The sequence below is a fragment of the Borostomias antarcticus genome (assembly GCF_949987555.1).
Source record: "Borostomias antarcticus genome assembly, chromosome: 8".
Taxonomy (NCBI): Eukaryota; Metazoa; Chordata; class Actinopteri; order Stomiiformes; family Stomiidae; genus Borostomias; species Borostomias antarcticus.
Window position 1 is genome coordinate 19,696,924 of NC_140241.1, and position 25,795 is coordinate 19,722,718.

Below are 25,795 nucleotides of genomic sequence, written 5' to 3' on the forward strand. Positions count from 1 at the left end.
CTTTTTTATAGTTTAATATTCACCTTTATTTGCTATTAGTTTATGAATTGGCTTTAGCAAGACCCCAAAAATAATTTTTGTGACATGAGACTGCATAAGACCCTGTGAGTTTATTATTTTAGAATGTAGGTGTACTGGCCATGCCACTGTCCACGCCATGGATCCCACAACTCAGCCCCTGAGTGAGCAAGAAACACATGGTCTTCAACAGTGTGTGCATGGAGATTGCCCGGAGGTCACCGCACTGTCCCCGACTGACTCTGACCCAAGGGGGTGGAGTCTCTCGCCACCACGCCACTATCCACCCCATGGACACAACTCAGCTCTTTAGTGGGCTAGAGACACATGGTCTTTGCCGAGGGGTGCATGGAGATTACCCGGAGGTCACTGCACTGCCCCCAACCCACTCTGACCCAAGGGGGCGGAGTCTCGCTACCACGCCACAAATCCCACAACTCGGCCCCTGAGTGGGATAGAGAGACACGGTCTTCACCGGTGGGGGCAGGTGGATGGCCCGGAGAAGGGTACACTGTCCCCAACTAAGCTTCCAGGTTTTTCCTCCTTCAAGCTTTTTAGCTATACAATCAATAATTTATTCCATATTACAGCTTTGACAGTATTATATCTTCCAGCCTTTGTGGAAATGCATTTAAGTCCTTAGCTTCTTTAGGTAATGCAGTTCAGCCTCCAATTCTACCAGTTTCACATTTCATATTCCAGATTTTTCAGCCGTGCAGTGTAATGTGTTTGCCATTTCAGATTTTTCACATTCATGCATTTTCAGCAATGCTTTTGCGATTTCTTTCAGCTGCTCAGCATTCACACACATTTTCTGCAGGACCATGCGATTTTGAGTATTTTGAATTTTACTTTAAAGTTAAAAAATATCTATAATAATTTGAATTTTATTGTAAGGTAAGATTATGTTGCAAGCCATAGCATGTTAACTGTAGCTAGCTACCAAGTTCTAACTTAGCTATTAGCTAGCATAGTACCGTATTGACCCGAATATAACACTTTTTTTTTACGTCTGAAAAAATGGGGTCGTCTAACATTCGGGACCAATATTTTACATGCTATTATACATGGCCGACAACAGGTGGCGCCAAATAGCCAGTTCCCCTCCTGCCTGAAGCCAGTCAACCTTGCTCACAACTAAAGTAAGAGCACCAGCCAGCCATAAGCTCGTTCACTCATGTATTTTCAAACGCAAAAAACTACGGCAGTTAAAAACAATCGGAGTGTGGTAATCATGAGTTTGTCATTGTGATAGTGTGTTCTGCCTGTTATTTTGACCATTTCGGTTCTTGAAGTGGTATGTTTTTGGTAAGTTTTAACATTAGAGTCAGCTGGGACATATAGTCACCGCATTAGGCCTGCATCAGATAGGCTACATGGTTGTTTTTCCACTGTGAGATGGATAGCCTACCGGTCATTGATATTAGAAATACCAAATAGACTATAGTTTATTTTCATAAAAGAGAATAACAGCGGACCTCATTCAATGTGTTTTTATTATCATCATTATTTCCAATAAAATAATACTCAAATAAAATAAAACTAAAAAAATGAGTCTTGAAAAAGAGGTGTCGTCTTATAAATCAGGGTCGTCTTATATTCGGGCCAATACGGTAAAGCCTAGCTAGTTGTGTTAGCAGGCAAGTAACATTATGTTATCGGCTGCTGCCTATGAAATCGCGTGACGCTATTTGATCCATTTGTGATGCCGAGTGTCTTGAAGTGCGGGCTGGAGTCGTTGCTCCCCCTACTGGTCAGCGACGTGCATAGCAGCAGCCTGATGGCTCTGGCACATCGGCTAAACGATATCACGATATTATTTTTATTTATCTGTACAGAAACTGTATTACGGTATAATGTTGTTTGCAAACAGGGAACATCTGTAAAAGAGACCTGGTCTCAGTTATCACACATTATTTTAAGATATGTTTTTAATTATTATAAAAAGTTTTTTTTTAAGGTTTTAAAGTTTTAAATAATTAGCCTGAGCAGAGACCCTCATGTATTACATTTATAATGTCATAGTTTGAGTTGACCATGGATTTACTTTTTTTTCTTTATTTAAAAAAAAAAAAGGGTGTCAACAGAGGATAAAGAGAGCCAGATCGAAGCAAACTCAAGAGTACTTTACTAACAAAGCAAACGGTGCATCAACAATGTATGTTAGCTCACAGTAACCCAAACAAAGCCAAAGGCCAAAGGGCTGCTTGTTGCTTGTATGTATCCCAGGAGACTATTCCCAAGTGATCTTATCAGTAGGTTACTAACAATAAGTGTTCCTGACAATGTAGGGCATTTCAAATCATTTCAATGCTCATTGTATTAGTATGATGTAGTAGGCTAACTTGAAATAGATGCACGTTGCACCTACAGTAGCCCGTATGGTGGAGCAAGATTATTCTGTTCACTTTCTTTGTTCAGTTTAGGTATAGCCTATTGACTAGTAGGCTATTCCTTCAAAATGTAAACAACGAGGGTTAAACTGATCAGTTCCTCTTGGCTACGACTTAAAAACCCTAGTCCGGGATTGTAAAGTAAACACTCTTTTGTAATTGAAAGCATTGGGTCACTGCTTTTAAATCAGTTGTTATACCTCTAACTTGAGCTTATTTTATTTATTGTATGTATGCTATTTGTATTGTAACATTTTGTATTGTAATGTGCTGCCTCTTGGCCAGGTCGCTTTTGAAAAAGAGATTCTTTATCTCAATGAGCTTACCTGGTTAAATAAAGGTCTAATAAAAAAATAAAAATAAAAAAGTGTTATTGGTTTGGTTCCTGCCATTCCACTCATATATCTTCGCTGTATACGTCATCAAACTATTTAACAACTCTGCTTATTCCGTAAGGTCAATTTACTTACGTTACTACTTACGTTATTTAGTGCTAACGCGACAACATCCAATAGCCATCCAACAACCAACGAATATCTCTCCACCCCAGTGCTGCTCCGAGTGTGCTACTTCGTTACATAACATCGTGCAAAACCATCCGTTTTCTGTAGGGTTACTCACCGAAATAATGTCCCAGTGTAGAATGGTTCAGTCTGTACTTTAGCTCTTTTCCTCACGAGGGAGGGGAAGGTTCTTGTCCTTCTTCTTTGGTTTATATATTGGCGGTTGGCAAACAACTTTTTAGCCTCGCGTCACCAGTCTCTCCCCGGGGTGTCTATTTACTTCACTGCCTTAAGCCCGCCCCTTCTTCCGGCTGGAAGAAGACCGGCGAAACAACTGCGAAAGAGGCAGGCCCCAGACTAGCCACCAACTGGTCGATTGGCTAACCCTTCAACCCAATAGGGAGACTGGGTTAACTTTCAAAATAAAGGTCCCTGTTCTTCCTGCCGTAAAGATAGTCTGGTTTCCAGGCTATCGCGAAACTACATGAAGAAGAGCGACCCGTGGACGAATAACGTCCACCTGACAGATTTGAAGGTTACAAATATAAATCTAGCTAACATACTTAGAAGACAGGTATATGTAGAATGTGTTCTGCGCTGTGCTAAGCACTCTTCACACGAGTATAGCTAGTTAGTATCTAACGTTACACAGTCAGCAACTGTGGAGCAAATGTTGCGCCTACAATCAATTCTAAAATTCAGGTGTGACACTCGTCGGGGCTCTTTACACAAAGGTATGCACTTGAATTTAGGACGAACGTTAAAATACAACCAGTAGCACATCATTTATGCAATAACTATGGATAATTCACGCTCCGGGCATTATTAGCTAACGTTAGCTAGCTAACAGGAATGAAGCGAAAACAGCTAGTGCTAGCTAGCGTGCTGCTTTTATAGCTGACCAACCTAACGTTACCTTCAGTGGTATAATGTGTTTAATGTTGATAACATAAACATGATAAACTGTTAACCTTTATCTTATAAACTGTGGATTTTGAGTAATTAGACTGCTGTATCTTAAATTGTTAGCCACTAAATTAGATAACATTACTGTACACATGAATAGAGTATAAATTAAGCACTGAAGCAGAAAACGGCAGCCCCCCCCCCCCCCCTTCTCAGGATAAAGTCTGGCGTTGACTCAATCCACTGTACTTGCATGTGGTGACCTTTGACTTCGTCACACTGCAATCCGGAATTAGGGGGGGGGGTTATTTCGGCAGGGGCTTGACGAAATACGACTGCCCCCCCCACACACACTCACACCACCACCAACTCAGGACTGTGTTTCTGTCTGAGTGGAATAACTTACACTTAAGGAGTGATTCTTGGTAAGATGCTATATTGTCATCATGTTTAATGTACAGTAAATGTCATATTCGAGTCATGGGCACATGATCAGAATATAGCAAGTTATCAAGTACCAGCTGACACTTGAGAGTGTAGTATCGTCTGACAGTAGAAGGTATTAGCCTAATGTTTCAGGTATCCCCAGTAGGACTATAGCCTACATTTAAGGCAGACTCAGCGATATTCAGCGTTCATGTGGGGTGTGCAGTCATTTTTTCGTCAGGCAGTCGTTTTGATGATAAATTATGATTTAATCCCCAGCCCTCAGTGTCCGGCAGAGTCACAGTGGGCTGGACTCTAAAGACAGCCGGTATGACACACTGTATCCAGGCCACATCCGCACCAACCCATTCCAGAAGGCCCTGCTCGCTGTGGGCTCGGGGGTGGCCGCTTTGCAGGACCCATACAGACACGGTGAGTTAAGGGTTAAAGTCCCAATGATTGTCACACACCTGAGTGTGTGAAATTTGTTCTCCGCATTTGATCCATCCCCTGGGGCAGCAGCGGTGCCGCGCTCGCGAATCATTTGGTGATGTAGCCCCCCAATTCCAACCCTTGATGCTGAGTGCCAAGCAGGGAGGCAATGGGTACCTAGTCTTTGGTATGACTCGGCCGGGGATCGAACTCCCGACCTCCCAGTCTCAGGGCGGACACTCTAACCACAAGGCCACTGAGCTGGTTCACTCTGTTTGTCTCTCAGGTTTGTGAGTGAAACTAATGGCAGGCGGATGCTGTTGACCCTGCCAGGACTATGGTACTGTTAATGTTAATGGCGTCAGACGCCCTTATCAGTAAATTAGTTTGTCTACATGGCATGATGGGAAAGTAGCCTGTCTCATAAGCTGCTCAACATCCATGCACATGTAACCGAGTTGAGTTGGTCACACTCACTCTTCAGTTTAATTACCGCCCCCGTGCCATCTAATTGCTAGCTAGTTTTTCGGTGGCATGGCTGGTAGCGGTGGTTGAGAGGTGCTCATGAGTTTGGAAGTCAGAGGACCCGAGTTCGAACCCAGTGTGGGGGGCAGTGAGGGGGGAAGCGTTACTGACGAGCGACACAAGTGACACCTTTTACACACATACATACAGTATGGCAATAAATTCCATGCTGCATTCCATGCGGTGACCAAATATCAACATAACCTCGTGTAGACGATTATCATGCAAGTGTAGTGGTCCTGGATCAACAGAGCAGCCATGTTCTACATGTCAACCTCTCAGGGTCATTGAGCAATGCTTCCAGTACAGTCCGTTCTTATTTGAACTCCATTCAAGGCGGCTTTATCTGTGTGTTGCTGATACTGTATCTCACATTCTCTCTCTTTCGTTTCTCAGTAATTCTCTGACTTGAGTTCTCAGTAAAATGATAGTGAAAGTGTTTTGCATAGTTCCCGTGTGACCTTCATTAGGGGTTTATTCAAAAGCTCTAGGAAGTTATTTGAATTAAAACAGGTGAAGCACAAAGTGGACTAAAGGATTCTTGTTCCTGTTACTGCTTTTTATTAAATCAAATAATTATTCATTTATACACTGCACTGTAACTTTTATTCCTGTATTTTATTTTAATGTCTATTTTAAATGTCCTTTTTTGCATTTCATTTTACATGACCTTTTATGTGTTGCACTTTGTCTTGATGCTTTTAATGTCTCATGTAAAGCACTTTGAATTGCCTTGTTGCTGAAATGTGCTACAAATAAACTAGCCTTGCCTTGCTCCTTGTGACCAGACATGGTGGCTGTGCTTGGAGAGACCACTGGACACCTGGCCCTGGTCAGTCTCCGGGACAGAATGAGAGGAGACCCTGAGGGCTACGCCATCTTAACGTACGACATCCCCAACTGTGTGTGCGTGCGTGTGTGTGTGTGTGTGTGTGTAAACCTACTCACCTGTACACCTCTCTCTGTGTTCATTGATACATTTATCAATTTTTATTTTATTTACGATTTCATTTGTACAGGGACAGTACATATTAATCAACAGCACACATTAGAAACATGACTATAAATATGTCAGTATTAGCTTAAAGCTAATTTTCAACTGTTGTCCCTGGGCGTGGTGTTAAGGCCGCTAAAACAGGTCTGTAATCTACTGGTGTGTAATCTACTGGTGTGTAATCTACTGGTGTGTAATCTACTGTATTTTAGAGAGCGTCCACGGATCCGTCTGTCCACGCTGGACTTGACAAAGTTGGCGTCCCTTCCTGATGGTTCCTTTGGGCGAGAATACCTCCGATTCCTAGAGGACAATGTGAGTTTCCCAGGACTCAAATCTCTTTACATACGGGAGTGCTGTGGCTTTCAATATTTGTTTATTAAAATATTTAAATTCCTAATAATTCTCACACACACACTGTCTGTCTATCTCCTCCTCTCTCAGCACGTGACACCGGACTCGAGGGCCGATGTGAAGTTTGTGGACAGCGAGGAGTTGGCCTATGTCATGCAGAGATACAGAGAGGTCCATGATTTGCTTCATACATTATTGGGCATGCCCACAAACATGCTGGGTGAGGCTCACGTCAAAACACGTTCTGCGTCTGCATGTGAAATCTTCTCATCAGATTTCTTATACCAGTAAATTGATCATGGTGTGAAGGACGCGCTAAACAGAGACCCTAGGTACTTTTAGGCTGAGCTGGATAACACATTCACTGTCTTGTAATGAGGTGTCTGTTTGCGCCCGTGAGTAATCTGTCTCTCTCTCTCTCTCTATCTTTCTCTCTCTCTCTCTCTCAGGTGAGGTGGCGGTGAAGTGGTTTGAAGCCGCTCAGACGGGGCTGCCCATGTGCATTCTGGGAGCCACGCTGGGACCGCTCCGTCTGCCCACAAGGTGACGTCATCGTCATCTCTTTCTAAAGCCGTGTGGGCCTAACAGGAAGTCCTGAGCTTTGTGTCACCAGGATGTGAACCTGAATGAATGTTTTTGTCTGACTGACCGGATGAAAAACATCTCACGGATGTGAGGAAACCAATACATCATCTAGAGATGGACTTTCCTATATGAATACACCCTTTAGAGAAGGACATTCCTATAGAAACTCTTCCCTAAAGGAACATAAATGTTAGTTCCTTCTGCTGAGGAGGATTCCTGGCACATGATGTAATAGTTATTTACTAACATGTCTTGTGATAGAGATTTCTCTACTCAGCTGATAAATAGCATGCTGTCCTAATGACAGAGATGTCTCTACTCAGCTGATAAATAGCATGCTGTCCTAATCTTCTTCCTCTGGGCTGGTAGACATCATGTGCCCATCTGTTGCTGTTGTTCGCACTATTGATCTGGTATCTTAGAGAGACTCCGGGACTTTCTGGTGCAGAGCAACGAGCAAACCCCTAGAGACACACAGAACAGAGGGGAAAAGCCTAAAAAAAAGCCAGAAATATCAAAGTATCTCTTGCTTTAAAAGTTTGTTGTTGTTTTCATGAACTCAATCTTCCTTTCAATCATGAAAGTGGGGGGTAGGGGGGGGGTGCTCATTGCCGATTGGCTGTTTCTTATAGCCTATGCTCCTTTCCCAGGCGTCTGCAGCCACTGATGACATCGCTGGGGCCGTGGGCTCTCCGGAATGGCCGCCAGGCCCGCTGTGTCCTCAGCATCTTCTACGAGCGACGCTGGGAGCAGAACCTGCAGGACCTGAGAGAGGAGCTGAACATCGAGCCTCCGCCCGTCACCGTCAACACCACCACCCAGAGGACTACCTAGCACTGTTAGAACCACCCAGAGGACTACCTAGCACCGTTAGCACCACCCAGAGGACTACCTAGCACTGTTAGCACCACCCAGAGGACTACCTAGCACCGTTAGCACCACCCAGAGGACTACCTAGCACCGTTAGCACCATCCAGAGGACTACCTAGCACTGTTAGCACCACCCAGAGGACTACCTAGCACCGTTAGCACCACCCAGAGGACTACCTAGCACCGTTAGCACCACCCAGAGGACTACCTAGCACCGTTAGCACCACCCAGAGGACTACCTAGCACCGTTAGCACCATCCAGAGGACTACCTAGCACCGTTAGCACCACCCAGAGGACTACCTAGCACCGTTAGCACCATCCAGAGGACTACCTAGCACCGTTAGCACAGTGACCATCCCACTCCTCTACAGCTGCTAACGCCAGCAGACAGATGGGTTATAATGACAGAGACTTCTGGGATATTTGGAGAGGCTGACGGCATGTTTAGGCTGGTGCGTGGGCTGAATTAATTATTGCTTTGTGTGACTGCGTCCGCTTCCTCATTGTAACTGAATGAGTATGAAGGAAATGCCTTTAATCACCATGGGGGAGCGGGAAATACCAAAGATGGAGATAACAAGCCCCTTATCTACTTTTGAGACTGAGGGGTGGCACCCCTCATACCCCCATCCACACACACACACACGCACCCCCCCCCCCCCCCACACACACACACACCCTCTTGTCTAAGTATGTCTAACTGAAACTGGGAAGTGAGAGGTGTCTGTAGTGAAGCTGTAGTAAAGCACTCTAGGTGTATTTCCATCTCCAGTATGTTCATTGTAACATGCCATCTGCTATCAGCCGCACCAGCTGGACATGAGTGGGCTCTTAATCATCAGGCCTGTGGGTCAGAGGGTCCCATGATTTGTCGGCACACTGGTGTGAGTCATGGTCGATCCAAACGCTGTGTACAGCTAGAGATGTAACGGTATGAACATGTCATATCACGATTATAGTGAGCAAAATGATCACGGTTATCAGTATTATCGTGGTATTATAAAATGTGCTGAACATTTTCAAAAACTTCTGATACACACTGAAATCATTTCTCTGAGTTTTATATTGAAAACCACAATAAAATTAGCAGCGCTATGCACTTTTTGTGCATAAACACTAAAATAATGCGCCTTGGGTACTGTTAAGAACTTTGGTTGATGCTTGACAGTATTTACAAGTGAGTTTTTCAAGGTGCGGAAATCAAACACGGTTTTAGTGATAATTTTATCACGATAAATGTAATGGAAATTTACCATGGTTTATCATTATACCGGTTATCGTTACATCCCTACGTACAGCACATACTGTAGTATTTTGAAGAATTAATTTTGTGATTTTGCTTTGTTAATCTGTGTGTTCCTGTGGAGCACAGTCTTGATGTTTATTCAGGTGTGAGATACAGCTCTGTTTATTTCTCATCAATAAATTGCAGTTTGCACTTGTTGACACCTGTGTTGAACGCTGTCGATGCAGGGAACTCCTCTGCTTGCTCCTGGTTGCTAGGAAGTGGGTAGACCAGATGGTTCTCCGGGAACATGAGCTCCTAGATCAGCGTTTCTCAACTGGTGGGTCGCGGAGCCGTTTTGATTGGGTCGCGGCCTCGTGGGTGGTTTCCCTTTTCTTTCTTTTTTTAAGGGATTTAAAAAAAAATATATATTTATAGAGAAAATGATGGGGTTTTATTTTGCAGGACACACGATTCAATTCAATAATTTATTTACGAGACATGACAGGAAGTGGGCTAAACTTAGCATGTGCCAATGTTGTGTTATGTGTCACAGACTTTTTCTATTTTTGTGGAATAAATTTGAGTGCTGTGGAATAAATTTAGGTCGATACTTCGTGATGAGGAAAAATGTGGGTCCTGAGGCTCCACCAGTTGAGAACTACTGTCCTAGATGAACCTGAACCACCAGGTGAGGTTAGAAACATGAATCACAGAAGATTTTTGGCGTTGTTTACTTCCTTTGTTGGAGAAGGCGTAGATGTTCCTCATTCCATTCACATACAGTACTACTTGTTTCCAGTTATCTGTAGGCTTTTTATACGACTTTTTAGATTTTTGTTGTAGGAAGTAAATTTTCTCTTAAATGTTTATCCATTCAGTGTTAATCCCAGAAATTGAGAACAATTCATCCTCCTGCCTATGAAATTCCGGCTTGAACAATTTACATTTTTATCTCTGCCACATCTTGGACAGTGAGAATCACTTCTTTGAGACATGACAAGAAACAAACAAGGGAAAGCCTAAAAAAAAAGTCTGAAATATCAAAGTATTTCTTGCTTTAAAATATATGTTTTGCGACTTTTATGTATTTATTTGAAAAAATACCTTCATCAAATAGGATATACTATTTTATAAATGTTCTGTATCTTACTGAAGGTATAAGTAAGATTTTATTAAGTTCAACAACAAACCTCCAATCCTTTGATAGAAATGGGTGGTCCTCTGCAAGCTCTGATGAGTCAAAAATTGTAAGTAGGGCTTAAAAACTGTTTTAATGAATCAGCAGCGGTATAGATGTTTGTAAAAGCAAACTAAATGTTGAACTATCCCTTTAGTAAGTTCCCAAGGACCTTGCAGCTCTAGGTCTCTGTCCATGGTGCTGATATGGACCCCAATATCACAGGCACATTGATTCAGTCTTCAAATAAACCATTTAACCACAAGAGGACGTCTATTCAACCAAATCTTAAATGCTAAGTTTTCTTGGCACACTATGTTTATATATTATTTGCAACATTTCACATGATTTGCATTGATAATAATTGTAGTCATTTTCATATACCTGAAGAACAACTGAATTCATTGGATGATTGAGTGATCCTTCAGTCACAGCCAGAGATGGGTAAACAACTGGAAGCTGCACAATGCTGCCATCTAGTGGTCTGCTTCAGTTCTCCGTCTTGAGCATTTATTAAAGAGGAAACACTGCCCCTATCCAATCATCAAAACAAAAAATGAAATGCCACATTTTAAAATCTAATTCTTAAACTCATTAGTTTGATTACAGATACTGAGATAAAAGATGAGTTGACAAGTAATTAAGTTGAAAAAAGTATTAATCAGCAGTCTGATCAGGAAACTATTCACTGTGGAACATGGAATGAACTGATTTGAATTCCATAAAGCATCATTTATCATCAAGATGTCAATATTTTGTCCAGAATGTATGAGTGTAGACGGTCTTAACAGCACATGAAATCGGCTTCATTAGGGTTCAACTGAAACAGGTAATTCATGCCTAAGAGTCCAACTGGATCAACCAGTGTCAGTGTTTCTCTTGTAAAACATAAAACAATTCTCTAAATATCTGTCTTAAAAAGTGTTCATTTTAAGATTATAAAAATAGTTTTTTTATTAAAGGAAATTAGCTTATTAGCCATTTTCCCCAGAGTCAGATAAGACACCTTTCTCTTCTCTGTGCAGTAGGAAGCATTGAGACCTGTTAGAGCCGTTAGCCTAGCTTAGATCAATCACTGGAAGAGGGTCTGAAACATTAGCCAAGGCAATGGGTCTCAATGCTTCCTACTGTACACACAGAGAAGAGAAGGTTAGATATCTAATTATCTAACTCTGGGGAAGATGGCAAATAAGTGTCAGATTGTGTCACAGATAAGTATCAGATTCTGAAAGAAATGTCAGATTTTCATAGGATTTTAAACATTTAAATATTGTTACATTACTATGATAAATCTAGAGGAGATAAAATATTGAGCTCCTCTGTGAAAAACACATCGTTGTAGACTGATGTTTGGCTCTGCTACAGCAATGAGAATAATTAGGATTGACACGAGCATAAATATAATTTTAAACACAGCTTGATCACTTGTTCAAAGCGTGAATGCGTGCTGAGATTCAATCAGCAATTCTTCTACGACCTTGGGGAACACCCACAAACCCTGATGGATAAGCAGACTGAATTTACCCTGATAGACGGAATTTCCCCTCATTGCTAGTTTGAAGCTTGCTTGTAGTAGAGTAGGCACATAACCAAATATTTAGAAAAAGACGCGCAGTGTCAGAGCTACAAATGGACTAATTTGATCAACAGACTTATTTTGTATTCATTATTGCATAACAACTTCATTTGATTTACAAACTCAGTTACAACTTCAAAAATACAGTTACTCGCCTGTAATCAACAGAGTGGATATTAAGTGAAAGTCGTGTAGAATAGTGACACTTTGATCTGCTACAGCAAACGCAGGCAGGAGTGGCGAGCTGAACGAGTGTCTGACGGAGTGCAACACGGCACTGGAGTCCGGGTCATAGAACACCAGCGTCTGGCTGGGCCAGTCCAGGAGCAGGCCCACTTTCTCAGGCCTGCGGACCAGCTGCAGGGCCATGTTCTTCCCCGCGTGACAGAAGGAGAAGTCCCCTTCGTAGTGGGACAGCACCCAGGACTGGCCGTTGTAGCCCAGACGCGCTTCGTTCCCGGAGCCCTTCCTCTCCACGCTAGCGTAGCACACGCCCACCTTGAAGGCGGCGCTCTGACCCACGTCCAGCACCCAGCTGTGGGTGCCCGAGGAGAGAGACACGGAGCCCAGGGCGTTGGGCCAGCTGTCGAAGCGCTCCGGGTCGTAGGGCGGTGATTCGCGGAACCGCTTGGGCAGGAAGGTCAGAGTGCAAAGGTCGTCAGAGAGGGACAGCAGGGGGCTGACTGTGCGCTCGTTAAAATTCAGATTGGCCATTCCGTAAGCTAGAGGAAGGAACAGAGAAATCAGGGGTTAGTACGCATTAACTAAACATTCACTACCAGTACTTACAAGGTCAATAAGCAATATACAGTCAAGCCGGAAAGTCTGCACAACCCTTCCACCTTCTCCACGTTTTATTACGTTACAGACTTATTCTACAATAGATTGAGTTCATTTTTTGCCTCAAACATCTACACACAATAGCCAATAATGACAAAGTGAAAACAGGTTTTTAGAAAATATGCAATTTTATTTTACTGACAAATATAAGTTATGTAGGGGTTACATATCTGTACACACCCGTAGCCTAATACTTGGTTGATGCACCTTTGGCAGCGATTACAACGTCAAGGCGTCTTGGGCTACGAGCTTGGCACACTTGTTTCTGGAGATTTTTGTCCATTCATCTTGGCATATCCTTGCAAGCTCACTCAGGTTGGATGAGGAGTGTCGGTACACAGACATTTTCTGATCTCTCCACAGATGTTCAATTGGATTCAGGTCTGGGCTCTGGCTGGGCCACTCAGAGACATTCACAGACTTTCTCCGAAGACACACCTTTGTTCTCTTGGCTGTGTGCTTTGGGTTGTTGTCAAATTGGAAGGTGAACCTTCGCCTCAGTCTGAGGTCGAGAGCGCTCTGGAGCAGGTTTTCATCAAGGATCTTGGTGTACTTAGCTGCATTCATCTTTCCCACTATCAGGAGTAGTCGCCCCATTCCTGCTGCTGAAAAACATCCCCACATCATGATGATGCCACCGCCATGCTTCACTGTAGGGATGGTATTAGCGGAGCCTGGTTTCCTCCAGACATGATGCTTGGTATTCAGGCGAAAAGGTTCAATTTTGGTTTCATCAGACATTGATGCCTCTAGGTGCCTTTTGGCAAACTCCAAACGGGCTGTCATGTGCCTTTTGGCTTTAGTCTGGCCACTCTACCATAAAGGCCTGATTGGTGGAGTGGTACCTGGATGGTTGATCTTCTGGAAGGTTCTCCCATCTCCACAAGGACACGCTGGAGCTCTGTCAGTCCCTCGGGTTCCTGCTCACCTCCCTGGCCAAGGCCTGTCTTCCCAGATTTCTCCGTTTGGCCGGGCGGGTCTGCAAACTTTCTGGCTTGACTAGCTGCTGCTATTGTGCAACTCTAAACTGTCCTTCATACTGTATCATGTGTGTGTGCATATGAGCATGTGCACATGCAATATCCTCTGCAGACAAAGGTTGTCCTTGTATCATGAAGAAATGGTATCTAGTGATACTTACCAGTTGGCCCCAGTAGTATGGCACTGGTCCACAGGCCCGTCATTAGCTTACTGTCACTGCAGCTGGCGTTCAGGTTGAGCTGTTCAGTGTCACAGGGCTCGCCCACCCCCTCTGCCTCTTCAACCCTGACACACACACACACACACACACACACACACACACACACACACACACACACACACACACACACACACACACAAAACATAAGCCAGTGAATAAAGTAGATGAACGACTGGACCTGACCCAGGGCAAAACAGGTTTCTTCGAATGTATAATTTAACACAACAGAGACAAAGAAGCGTAATTACCTCTCGGCTATCTCCTGGCCAGAGGTCTGAAAGACAGGAGAGGGACAGGACACCTGTGACTCGGCTATTATGCTTCCCATGATCATTGTTCCAGCACAATACCCAAATTCAACTCCTCCTCCTCCTCCCCAAGATCCCCTTCCCTCATTCCCCCTCCTTCTTTCCAGCCCTCTGCCTCCTCCTCTCCTCCTCCTCCCTTCATAGCGCTCATCCTCCCTGTCCTCCTCACCGCTAGCTGCGCGTCCGGCGCCGACGTGAGAGTGTGGACCAGGCGCGAGCGCGTGTGTGCGAGCGTCACCAGGGCCTGGTTCCAGTGGGCTCTCTGGGTGAGGAGGCACTGCTCCACCCTCTCCTCCTCCCTCTGCACGGCCTCCAGGAGGCGCTGCTCCTCCTCCTCCAGCGCCTCCCGCACCGCGCTCACCTGGGCCACCACACGCTCACGGGCGCTGCTCGCCTCCGCCTGCAGGGACCATAGAAGAAGAGGAAGAAGGAGAAGAAGAAGAGAAAGAAGAAGAAGAAGAAGGAGAAAGAAGAAGAAGAAGAAGAAGGAGAAAGAAGAAGAAGAAGAAGAGAAAGAAGAAGAAGAGAAAGAAGTAGAGAAAGAAGAAGAAGAATACGAAGAAGAAGAGAAAGAAGAAGATGATGATGAAGAAGAAGACGATGATGAAGAAGGAGAAGACGAAAAAGTAGAGAAATAAGAAGTAGACGACGAAGAAGAAGAAGAGAAAGCAGAAGAGGAGGAGAAGAAGAAGAAGAGCAAGAAGAAGAAGAAGAAGAGAAAGAAGTAGAAGAAGAGAAATAAGTAGACGAAGAAGAAAAAGACGAAAAAGAAGAGAAAGAAGAAGTAGACGACGAAGGAGAGAAAGAAGAAGAGAAAGAAGAAGAGAAAGAAGAAGAAGACGAAGAAGAAGAAGATGAAAAAGTAGAGAAAGAAGAAGTAGACAACGAAGAAGAAGAAGAGAAAGAAGAGAAGAAGAAGAAGAAGAAGAGCAAGAAGAAGAAGAGGAGAAAGAAGGAGAAGAAGAAGAGAAAGAAGAAGAGAAAGAAGAAGTAGACGAAGAAGAAGAAGAAGAAAATGAAAAAGAAGAGAAAGAAGAAGTAGACGACGAAGAAGGAGAGAAAGAAGAAGAGAAAGAAGAAGAAGAGAAAGAAGAAGAGAAAGAAGAAGAAGAAGAAGTAGAAGAAGAAGCAGAAGAGAAAGAAGAAGAAGAAGAAGAAGAAAAGAAAGAAGAAAAGAAAGGAGAAGAAGAAGTCAATATAAGAGCTTATTATACATCTATTGCATTGACATTCTCGGGTGGGAAGACAGTACACCTGTGTGGAAACTGCATACGTTCACATTACCTAGTAGCTTAAAGGAGCAGAATTGGGATGCAGGCCAGGGTTAAATGCGTGTGGATTGTTGAGCATTTTTCAAATGCTATAGTCGTTTTTGTCTAATGTTCATCAGTCCATCACATACTGTGTGAGAGTGTGTGAGTGTGTGAGTGTTTCAGGGCTTCTTACCTGCAGAATCCGCTCTTTAGCAATCAGGGTCTGGTTGATAAACCGTTCAATACCCAAGGCTTGCAGCTGCATTTTCTCACACACGTCCACCAGCTTGTTCTGTTCGGAATAATGCACGCACGCACACACACACACACACACACACACACACACACACACACACACACACGCACACACACACACACACGCACACACACACACACACACACACACACAATGATCTGACTGGCACAGCACACACAAAGTCAACAATTAACAAACTGGAAGGATTATGGACACTCCTTTGTGTTGTATCATGCTGTATAAACATTGGACAACAGGCACAGACAATCAGTATGTGTTCCCAGAATCTGTAAAATTGACCACTTGAAATTCATGTCTTATATCCTATGGACATTAACTGACCCAACTCCTCAAGTTACTCCTGGTATTATGGAATAGTCGCAGGTTGACACCAGGCCCAGTAGGCTCACATTAACCACTCAGGCGAGCAGCACACGAACGCATTTTCAACACAAACCGACTTTTTCCTGGTGGTCACAACCAGGTAAAGGGTAATAGGATATGCCTGACCCATTCCAATAGCCTTCTCTGTACCCCAAAATGGTGGCAGACAATAAGGACAATATATTATTTAGGAGTCTATAGACTCTATATTATGTACTATATAGAAGCCTACATTCAATATGTGACTAGCTTACATTGGCTACGTCAGCACTCACCCTCACTGCGGTCACCCTGCTGGCCATTGGTTTCACCATATGACCCTGGCAAGATCCCAATATTGCGCAATGAGAGCAGATAAGTTTTTGCTCAGAACTGCAAAACCAATCGAGTTCTGTTTCATGTTCCACGCAAAGTTCCGATTCACCCGAGAAAATCCCCGATTCTGAGTCGGAGGTAATGACCGCCGTGCTTCTAGGGACCGCGGAGATGTCCTGTTTGCCAGAGTGAGTCTCGCTCTCTTGTAGAACTCTAGAATTCAAAGCGGAGAAAATTGGTCGGTCAAATTCCACATTAATGTTTTCAAAACTGTCTCCCTCTCCGGTGTCTGTGTCACCGTCCAGTAGGGATACCGATTTTAAACCACACGTGCCTGTCTCCATGTCAAATAAGACTCCGAAAGACTTCAATGGAGCGATCGGCAGGTGCAGTAGCCTAGGCTATTACAGCACCTATAACACAGGTGTATCGAGGCAGCCAATGAAACGCGGAAGTAATGACAGAGCTGTAAAGCGAGTTCAGCAGGTGCGAGACAGAGGCCAGTTTCAATGACAAAGGTTTATTGTAGTAACATCATTATAGTGCGCCATGGTTGCTAGCTCTCTGTTCACTGAAAAAGCTATGACTTTTTAAATATGGTCTACCCCAGTGGATCTATAGCCTATATATATATATATATATATATATATATATATATATATATATATATATATATATATATATATATATATATATATATATATATATATATATATCCACTATATTATACATAATATAGTAATGAGTATGATGCAAATAATAAGATGATAATTTAAAAGAAAAAGAAAAGAAAAAAAATCACATCAAATCAAATACTCATCGATACTAGACTATTACACACAACCATTGTGTGTTGCATTTGTTTGTATGAACATGTGTTATAGGCCTACTGTATAAAAACTTGACTTTGACTTTAGTGTTTCCCCTAGGATTTCAGTGGAGGTGATAAACAAATGTAGGCTACAGCTATTGCATTAAATTAGTAATCTTCCCATTGATCTAGCGGTCAGTAAAATCAACCAAAATGTCAAGAGGTGGACCATTCTATTCCTCTTGGCCTACACAATCTAACTAGCAGTTTGGAGTCGATTACTGTCATTATAAACATGGAGAATAACCGCCCATTGACCCCCATTCAGTTGGTACAATACATTCCCCATTCATTCTCTATGGCGGCCATTTCTATACCAGTATCTCGGGTTCTGGGGTGATATAATGCAAGGACAAGTGCATATTGAACAGGCATTAATCTGAAAGCTAAATATTATCTACAGTCTGATACTGTACTCAATAGTTGGTTGTTCAAGTGATGAAACAGAGTTAGGCTAAGTAGGCTATAGTGCTTCTTCAGTTTTGGGTAAGTTCGTTTCTTCTTTTGGCATGAAAGAAAAGTTATTTGTTTTGCTTTATGGTGTATGCCGGAGGTGATGATTTGAATGGTGAGTTTTAACAGATTCAGTCAGTTTGTCTGCCCCTGCTGTTGAGTAATGCTTTCTATAGCCCACATAGGCCTATGTGTAGCAGCCCCATGGAGTTTACTGTGTGGATTACAGATTTAATCACTGATATTTAATAGTATAATCACTAGTGTAATGTGCCCGTGGGCCCGTTGCAGTTTGTCTGCACATTCTATCGGGGTTTGATCAGTGAGGATTAGGGGTGTAACAATATATCGTGCCACAATATATCGCAATACAGAAACGTCACAATACGTATCGTCAAGGTGAAAACAATATCGTGATATGTTTATTGTATATCAGTGAACACTGGCTACACAACGCTGGTAACAAACACGTCTTTTGTCTCTAGGCCTATCCATGATATTAACACAGATAAGCTCTAAATTCACAAAGTGTATTGGAGTAGAAATGTGGAGAAATGCACTATTGGTGTGAACAGCAGCGCTACTGCAACGCTTCACACCTGCCCTTATTGTATTGTATCGTATTGTTATCGTCAACCCAATATTGTGTATCGTATCGTGAGATTAGTGTATCGTTACACCCCTAGTGAGGATTTAGAGGCCCTAGCCCACTACAGGCCGAAGCCTGTCCAGAACCTGTCCGTGGCCCAGTGCCAGGCCCTTAAAAGTTTAAGTAAAAACAACTCCCTAGCACTGCAAACCAAACAAATAATTGCAAAGAGGTTTTTACTAATTTGTTATTTATTGGGAGATAGAATGCGCAGACAAACTACAACGGTCCCACGGGCACATTTCACTAGTGATTATAATATTTATTTATAAAGCACTTTTCATCATTTCAACTGCAGTGTGTCATCCGCTCTGATGAGCGGGTGATTGGCTGCAACCTGCCATCCCTCCAGGAACTGTACTCCTCCAGCGGGTGAGAAAGATCGTGACTGACCCCGCACACCCTGGTCACAAAGACTTTGAACCACTCCCCTCTGGCAGAACGCTGCGGTCCATCAGGACCAAAATCTCTAGACACAACCCCCCCCCCCCCCCCCTGACTGCAACTGGCCTCATCACAAGGCACCAGACTCTCACTGACACAGTCTAGTTGTATATTGTGTTACACCATATTGTATATTGTATTATATTACTATATCACACCGTATTGTATATTGTACAGTATTATATCACTTTGTTATTGTATTTTGCACTGTCCTGTCTTTTTCTTGCTCTGTTTCTTGCCTATTTGTACATTCTGGTAGATTGTATTGTATATTATATGTACTGTTTCTTTATTGTATTTTGCACTGTACTGTCTTGTGCTTGCGACATGTTTATAGCCTATAGATAAATGATGGACCTTGAGGAGTCTTTATTTGACCACGCGTGACTGACACACACACACACACACACACACACACACAAACGTCTTTGGTGGTCACTGGTGGAAATTGTTTCCTGCATTTCTCCCATCCAAGCTGTCCTCCTCCAGGGGCAGCCAGGAGCAGTGGGCAGCCATGACACCCAGGGACCAAGTCCAAGTGCTCAGGGAGGAAACCCTTGCAAACACGGGGAGAACATGCAAACTCTGCACAGAAAGGCCTGGAGACCTTCTTGCTGTGAGGCAACAGTACTAGGTATAGCCTACTGTGTGAGCGATTTTGGGGTTCAGTGTCTTGCTCAAGGACACTTCGGCACACTGCTGGGATCGAACCAGGGGCCTTGCAGTAGATAGATAGATAGATAGATAGATAGATAGATAGATAGATAGATAGATAGATAGATAGATAGATAGATAGATAGATAGATAGATAGATAGATAGATAGATAGATAGAAAGAAAGAAAGAACCGTGGATGGGGTCCAGAAAACCAGCTGCCACTGATCTGCAAGTGCAATATCTTTTTTTATGAGACCAATAGCCTCCTTGCCCTGAGGCAGTGGCGTAGCCTAGTGGTGACTGAAGAGGTGCGTATGGAGTAACAGCACATTTTCTGAAATTGTGCAGCTTTTGTTAGGCTACATCAGTGGTGGTTAAGAATAGGCTCTTTGCACAAGCTCCACTACTTCCTGAAATTCTACAGGCATCTTTATTTCCTGTCCTATACTATTTTTTTTTTTCTGTCCTCTAAACTTCAATGGATTATCATCTCTAATAGGGCCAACCCAATATCAGACAAATTGATAAATGTTAAATTATGTTAAAATGATTAAGAAGTAATGCTATTATAATAGGTTATTCCATGATCATTTGAGTTACGACCGACTGTCACTTGAACGAAATGGCCTCCTATAATTTCGCGCCACAAAATTAGGAGGGACACATGAACGTGATGATGTCAGAACGAGAATAGGCGTGTAGGCCAGTAGCGCTGGAATGACCTCGTCCACCGATGACGCTTTGGGAGGCCGCGCCCACAAATTGTTAGGAAACACTTCTTAACAGAAAGTGTAAAACACACCAAGAAACAATAAGCGCAAATGTCATCGGACACCGAAAAAAGTGTAATTTTCACGAGACCAGAATGTTGTGGGCGCGGCTTCCCAGCGTGATCGGACACCTTGACGTCAGAGTTGAAAGCAAGTAACGGCTTTTAAAGATTGGCTTACATGTTTTCAAAGCTGTATTGCCATTGGTTAGGAACTCTCAGCCTCTTCATCCCTCCCCCAAATGTTGCTCCGCTTACCTCATGATAGACATTTTGGATCACTGACTGAACTGAATCTTTCAGTTCGGTTCCTCTCGCCTACATGTTTTGGAGAAGTGATTCGGTTCATTGAAATGATTCGATTCCTTCACGAACTTCCCATCACCGTTTCCTACGCCAGCGGTGTGTCACGGAGGTTTGTGAGCGGGTGGGGAGGACCAAAATCGGGCAACAACTGACCCTATTAACTGAACCTGCGACTACATCGGGGCTGGGGGGTCGCCCTGACGAGTTTTATACTTAAGAGATTGCACCGCTCTTCCAATGTCGGATTTCAAGCTTGGGATTGTTCGACTTGGCCGTGTGGCCGGGAAGGTGAGCTGGATCTGAGGGCTGCCATGTGCGACAAGGGGAGGGGATCACAAAAGCGCTTACAAAATGGCTCATAGGTAGTGGCATTGGGTGTATTTTATTTATTTATTTAGATTGTATTTCGGAAAGGGAGTCAATCTTAGATTGTCGTTTTTGAAAGCTTCGCCGGTTAGCCCATCGCACGCTTCGGCCGAATTTGTTCGCTCACGAAGCTAAGCCGCCCAGCTCAAACTAGCTAGCTAACGTTAGCTCGGTGATAGCACTAGTAACGTTACGGTCAGTAGCGGCTTGATCTGTGGCTAGGTAGCTAGCTAGCTAGCACTGGCACGGTTAGGTAATTTGGAGCAACGGAGTTCTTTTATTGGACAGTGTTAAAACGAGAACACATTTCTTTGGGCTACAGCGAAATAAATGCGCATTGCTAAGTAAATTATAGTAGTAGATTCAGTGCCATATACTCAGACTTCCAGCTAGCTAACGTGACATGCTAACGTTATGTGGAATCTTAATGAGGAAGCCATTGCCACGCTCCATCCCGGAGCCTGGCCGTGCAACGTGACCGAGAACCGGCATGACAGCTCGGTATTTGGCGTGTTAATAGCTTTATTACTCAGAAAATGACATTAATAGCATTTTTACATGTTCCATAGCTGTTACTATAATGTTTCTGAGATATCACTCAGTTGTCAGGTGAGATAGCCGGACACGTGACGCATCGTGGATTTTATGGTCGGTAATTTTACGTAGGCTATTGCAACCTTTTAATGTTCGCTAGCTAGCTGACTTGGATATATAAGTTTATTGTTGGTCAGCTATGCAGTATTGGTTGTCAGCTGTCTCAATATTTTGTTTTGTGTCCCGCAAACATATCCTTCCTAAACCACTTTGACACATCACGTGCCATCCTGGACCCCTGAACAGCAGTCCATCAACAACACCGATGTCTTTCTGTTGCATGCTGGTACTCAAGCTCTAACTGTGTATAACATATCTCCGGTTACCTCAAGACTTCATGGCCTTAATTGGCCTAAACCATCACGTTTGATCAGTTTTTGCCTTCACTTCCATTTTAAACCCATAGAGTAGTTAACTCAGTGAAATAAGTACTACCAGGATCTCCTCTCTTAAGCATCTTTTGTATTTTTCCTTTTGCTACTCTTGCCTTTTGGTTTAGCATTGATTCGATAGTCACTTGTTTAGAAAGGAGATGCACTTGTGAGTTCTGGAGAATAGTAGTAGTACACTGACTTCCTACATGAAATTCAATTATTGTAAGTCGCTTTGAGTAAGCGTCTGCTAAATGACTGTAATGTAAAGAATGCATCACATTCCCAGGCATTCTATTAAAGTTTGAAGTGAAAGTAACTGTTCTTCATGTGATGTCAGCAGGAGACAGGAAATGCTGTGTTCATGTCAGCTGATGTGTGCACTCTTTTTATTGCAGACCAAATACACACTAATCGATGAGCAGGACATCCCATTGGTGGAAAACTATGCCTTTGAGGTAAGTTGGGACTAACGAGCAGGTTCAAGTGTGCCCTGCGCAAACAGTTGGACTTTTTCTTAAACTAGACCAAAAAAAAGATGACATAATTGACCTTGTTTGTCATGGCTGTGTGTTTCAGGCGCGCATGGAGGTAGATGCCGATGGCAATGGGGCAAAAATCTTTGCGTACGCCTTTGACATTGGCAAAGGGCGCTGGGCTGGCAGACCGCTGCATGAGCTGCTCTGGTGAGTTGGTGGTCAATCCCCACAATCTGCTCCGGCAAACAATCCCTCTCGTGCGTCTTATTTCCCGGGACTGCTTTCCTGCTTAGAAAATGAACAGTGAACGATCCATGTTAGCAGACCAAGTGAGTCAAGAGGTCATGAGGTGATGTTTTGACTTCAACTCCAGGGAGAAGCACAGAGGAGGCATCGCTCCCAGTTTCCAAGTCGTCCACATCAACTCCGTCACGGTGGACAACCGCCTGGACAACCTGAGACTTGTCCCCGTGGGCTGGAGCCCCAAGCCAGAGGAGATCTCCAGCAAGCAAAGGTACTCCCACATTACTAACACAGTTTAGTTCCACTAAACAAAATCTCCAGCAAGCAAAGGTACTAATACTCGGGACGCCCCATTGGCTCAGTGGGTTGGGGCGCATACCATGTAAAGGCTGGACCTTACTGCAGCGGCACGGGTTCGAATCCAGCCCACGCCCTTCGCTGCATGTCTTCCCCTCTCGCTCTCTACCACGTTTCCTAACTGTCCTTCAACTGTTCTAGCCCAATAAAAAGCAGAAATGTCCTAAAAATATCTTCTTTTTTTTTTTTTTAAAGAGAAAATAAAGGTACTAATACTCGCCCTTCCACTAAACTAAAGAGAAAAATATGGAACTTGCAGGTCCATCTTGGTACAGTGCACCAGAGATGTAACGGTATGAAAATGTCATATCGCGATTATAGTGAGCAAAATGATCACGCTTATCAGTATTATCGTGGTATTATAAAATGTGCTGAACATTTTCAAAAACCTCACTGAAATCATTTCTCTGAGTTTTATATCGAAAACCACGAATAAAATTAACAGCGCTATGCACTTTTTGTGCATAAACGCTAAAATAATGCGTCTTGGAGACTGTCGCGAACTTTGGTTGATGCTTGACAGTATTTACAAGTGAGTTTTTCAAAGCGCGGAAATCAAACACGGTTTTAGTGATAATTTTATCACGATAAATGTAATGGAAATTGACTGCGGTTTATCATTCTACCGGTTATCGTTCCATCCCTACGCACCACCATGCAGGACAGGCTCAGTAGGAGCAGTCATTCCACATTCCTTTCTGTAGGACATCTGTTGCTAAATTCTCTTTTGTTTATCAAGATGCAGTGTTATGGAATGATATAACAAATCTAACAGAATCATGTTCCACTTTAAATATATTTAAAAACAAGTTTAAAAAAGCCTTAGATATTTTAGTCTGGGTATCTTGTGTTTATGTAACAGTGTCTCTTTTCTATTCAGTTGTAATAATGAATTGAATTGAATTGAAACCTTTATTGCCCCAGAGGGGAATTTGTTTAGCACACGTCAAGCATACAGAAAACATTAAAATGTACGGCCATCACCAACACCACAATGTCACCAACCACCATCATCACCATCCTCACCAACATCATCGTCATCACCATCCTCACCACCATCATCTTCATCACCATCCTCACCACCACCATCATCGTCATGCTGTATTGTGTCTGTGTGTGTGTGAGGGGGGGGTGTGAGTGGGTGTTTGTGTGTGTGCGTATGCGTGGGGAATCTGGGGATGGGGGGTGAGGGGTATTGATTTTAGTTGTAATTATTACATAGATTTTAAGAGGAGGGTCGCTTATAAACCCTTCAGGTTTTATGACCTCTCCTGCACAATCTTAACTTCTGTACTTTTTTTTTTCCCCCTCTTTGTTATTCCTTAATGTGTTTGTATGTGCAAACCAATAAAATAAAGAAATGTTAACGTGACGCCCCCATCCCCCCCCCACCCCCTCCAGAGGGCAGTCTCTGTACTGGCTGGCCAACCAGCAGGTCATGCTCAGTAGGAGGAGTCATGTTAACCTCTAACCCCTCCCCCTCCAGAGAGCAGTCTCTCTATTGGCTGGCCATCCAGCAGGTCCCTGCCGACCCTGTGGAGGAGCAGTACCTGGAGCTGAGTCGCACCCGCTACTACAACGCCAACGGGGAGCTGGTGGAGGAGGAGGAGTGCTCCTGTACCTACTACGAGTGTCACTACCCACCCTGCTCGCTCATCGAGAGGAGGGTATGTACTGCCCCCTGCAGGGCCAGAGGTTACCTGCACACCGAGCATCTATGACGTTCCTGTTCGCTTGAGCTTTTGTCAAAGTGGCTTGTGTGGGCTGAGACCGGAGTACCTCATTATCTTGCTGAGACTTGACATTTTCATACAGACCTGATGTGATTATTTCTTTCTTTTTTTGGTATTTGAGATGTGTTCCAATCTGTCCGCAGCTTCGAGAGTTCAACATCTGTGGGCGCTGCCAGGTGGCGCGTTACTGTGGCTCCCAGTGCCAGCAGAGGGACTGGCCGGCCCACAAGAAGCAGTGTCGCGAGCGCAAGCGGGTCCTGGCGCTGGAGTCGGAGCCCGAGCGGTGATCTGCACACCGGGGAGGCGCGAAAGGGGACTGGGGGACAGACGGGGTGGACCTTGGGGACAAACGGGGTGGACCTTGGGGGATGAAGTGCAAAAACAAAATCTGCTGACCGAAACGATTTACAGAAGACGGCGTTGGTTGATGGGGGAGATGGGAGGAAAAAAAAGATTTCCCAGAACTGGCAGACCTCCATAGCTTGCTCTACATGTTGATGGGGATGATGGGAAATGTTTTTGTTTTTTTTGGGAGAGGGAGACCCTCTCTCTACCTGCTGCTATGGGTTTGTATGTTTGGGTAAGAAGAGGTCCAATTGGATGAAACGCCGCGTGCTTCAGTTTTCATCATCAGCTTTCTCCTTCCACCCACCAACCAGTAAAGAGAGCGCGTGTTTGTGTGTTCATACGGGGATCTGAGGACTACAGTAGCTGCCTGCTGTTCAACTGGTACAATGGGACATGGACCTTTTCACTGTACTGCTCCTCCTCGTGCTCCCGGACCCAAGTCACATGCTCACACCCTCCTCCTCCCCGTCACGCTCTTCAAGACCAACATACAGCAGATAGATTAGCTGTGCTGATTGATCCACACTACCAGTGTTGTGTGTGTGTGTGCGCGTGTGTGTGTGCGAGTGTGCATGTGTGTGTGCTGCTGTTATGGACTGAAGGACATTGAA

At 43.8% G+C, this 25,795-nt stretch overlaps 4 protein-coding genes across 5 annotated transcripts in view; 2 read left to right on the forward strand and 2 right to left on the reverse strand.

Annotated features, from left to right (window-relative positions):
• The window catches only part of traf2b (Tnf receptor-associated factor 2b), a 30,583-nt gene extending 27,505 nt beyond the window's left edge, over positions 1-3,078 (reverse strand). Inside the window, exon 1 of one of the 2 annotated variants that reach the window (XM_084441577.1) lies at positions 3,033-3,078. The gene's annotated coding sequence lies outside the window, so the exon portion shown is untranslated. Of the gene's footprint in view, positions 1-2,893 lie in introns of both variants that reach the window. The other variant, XM_084441576.1, reaches the window with a different exon arrangement.
• Positions 3,079-3,429: 351 nt separating this feature from the next.
• coq4 (coenzyme Q4 homolog) lies at positions 3,430-9,319 on the forward strand. The gene is made up of 7 exons (XM_084441741.1): positions 3,430-3,648; positions 4,526-4,678; positions 5,992-6,088; positions 6,410-6,512; positions 6,642-6,771; positions 7,001-7,094; positions 7,787-9,319. Exons 1-7 carry the CDS (start codon positions 3,585-3,587, stop codon positions 7,968-7,970), a joined length of 825 nt encoding a protein of 274 aa, XP_084297867.1. The 5' UTR covers positions 3,430-3,584; the 3' UTR covers positions 7,971-9,319.
• Positions 9,320-12,124: 2,805 nt separating this feature from the next.
• bspry (B-box and SPRY domain containing) lies at positions 12,125-16,619 on the reverse strand. The gene is made up of 6 exons (XM_084441817.1): positions 16,506-16,619; positions 15,784-15,882; positions 14,507-14,737; positions 14,278-14,303; positions 13,970-14,094; positions 12,125-12,710 (listed from the first exon to the last, which is right to left on the reverse strand). Exons 1-6 carry the CDS (start codon positions 16,542-16,544, stop codon positions 12,136-12,138), a joined length of 1,095 nt encoding a protein of 364 aa, XP_084297943.1. The 5' UTR covers positions 16,545-16,619; the 3' UTR covers positions 12,125-12,135.
• Positions 16,620-20,812: 4,193 nt separating this feature from the next.
• Positions 20,813-25,124, forward strand: zmynd19 (zinc finger, MYND-type containing 19). Its single transcript, XM_084441681.1, has 6 exons — positions 20,813-20,981; positions 22,423-22,482; positions 22,604-22,710; positions 22,877-23,017; positions 24,590-24,770; positions 24,980-25,124. The coding sequence occupies exons 1-6, from the start codon at positions 20,931-20,933 to the stop codon at positions 25,121-25,123; spliced, it is 684 nt and encodes a 227-aa protein (XP_084297807.1). The 5' UTR covers positions 20,813-20,930; the 3' UTR covers position 25,124.
• The last annotated feature ends 671 nt before the right edge of the window (positions 25,125-25,795 follow it).

Coding starts and splice junctions, on each gene's coding strand:
- bspry (XM_084441817.1), bottom strand. CDS start 16,544: ATGGTGAAACCAATGGCCAGCAGGGTGACCGCAGTGAGG. Junction 14,304..14,506: donor CGCCGGACGCGCAGCTAGCG/GTGAGGAGGACA, acceptor CCTGTCTTTCAG/ACCTCTGGCCAGGAGATAGC. Junction 12,711..13,969: donor CATACTACTGGGGCCAACTG/GTAAGTATCACT, acceptor TCCTTCCTCTAG/CTTACGGAATGGCCAATCTG.
- coq4 (XM_084441741.1), top strand. CDS start 3,585: ATGTTGCGCCTACAATCAATTCTAAAATTCAGGTGTGACACTCGTCGG. Junction 3,649..4,525: donor TCGGGGCTCTTTACACAAAG/GTATGCACTTGA, acceptor TTTAATCCCCAG/CCCTCAGTGTCCGGCAGAGT. Junction 6,089..6,409: donor GAGGGCTACGCCATCTTAAC/GTACGACATCCC, acceptor ACTGTATTTTAG/AGAGCGTCCACGGATCCGTC.
- zmynd19 (XM_084441681.1), top strand. CDS start 20,931: ATGTCGGATTTCAAGCTTGGGATTGTTCGACTTGGCCGTGTGGCCGGG. Junction 23,018..24,589: donor GAGATCTCCAGCAAGCAAAG/GTACTCCCACAT, acceptor CTCCCCCTCCAG/AGAGCAGTCTCTCTATTGGC. Junction 24,771..24,979: donor GCTCGCTCATCGAGAGGAGG/GTATGTACTGCC, acceptor ATCTGTCCGCAG/CTTCGAGAGTTCAACATCTG.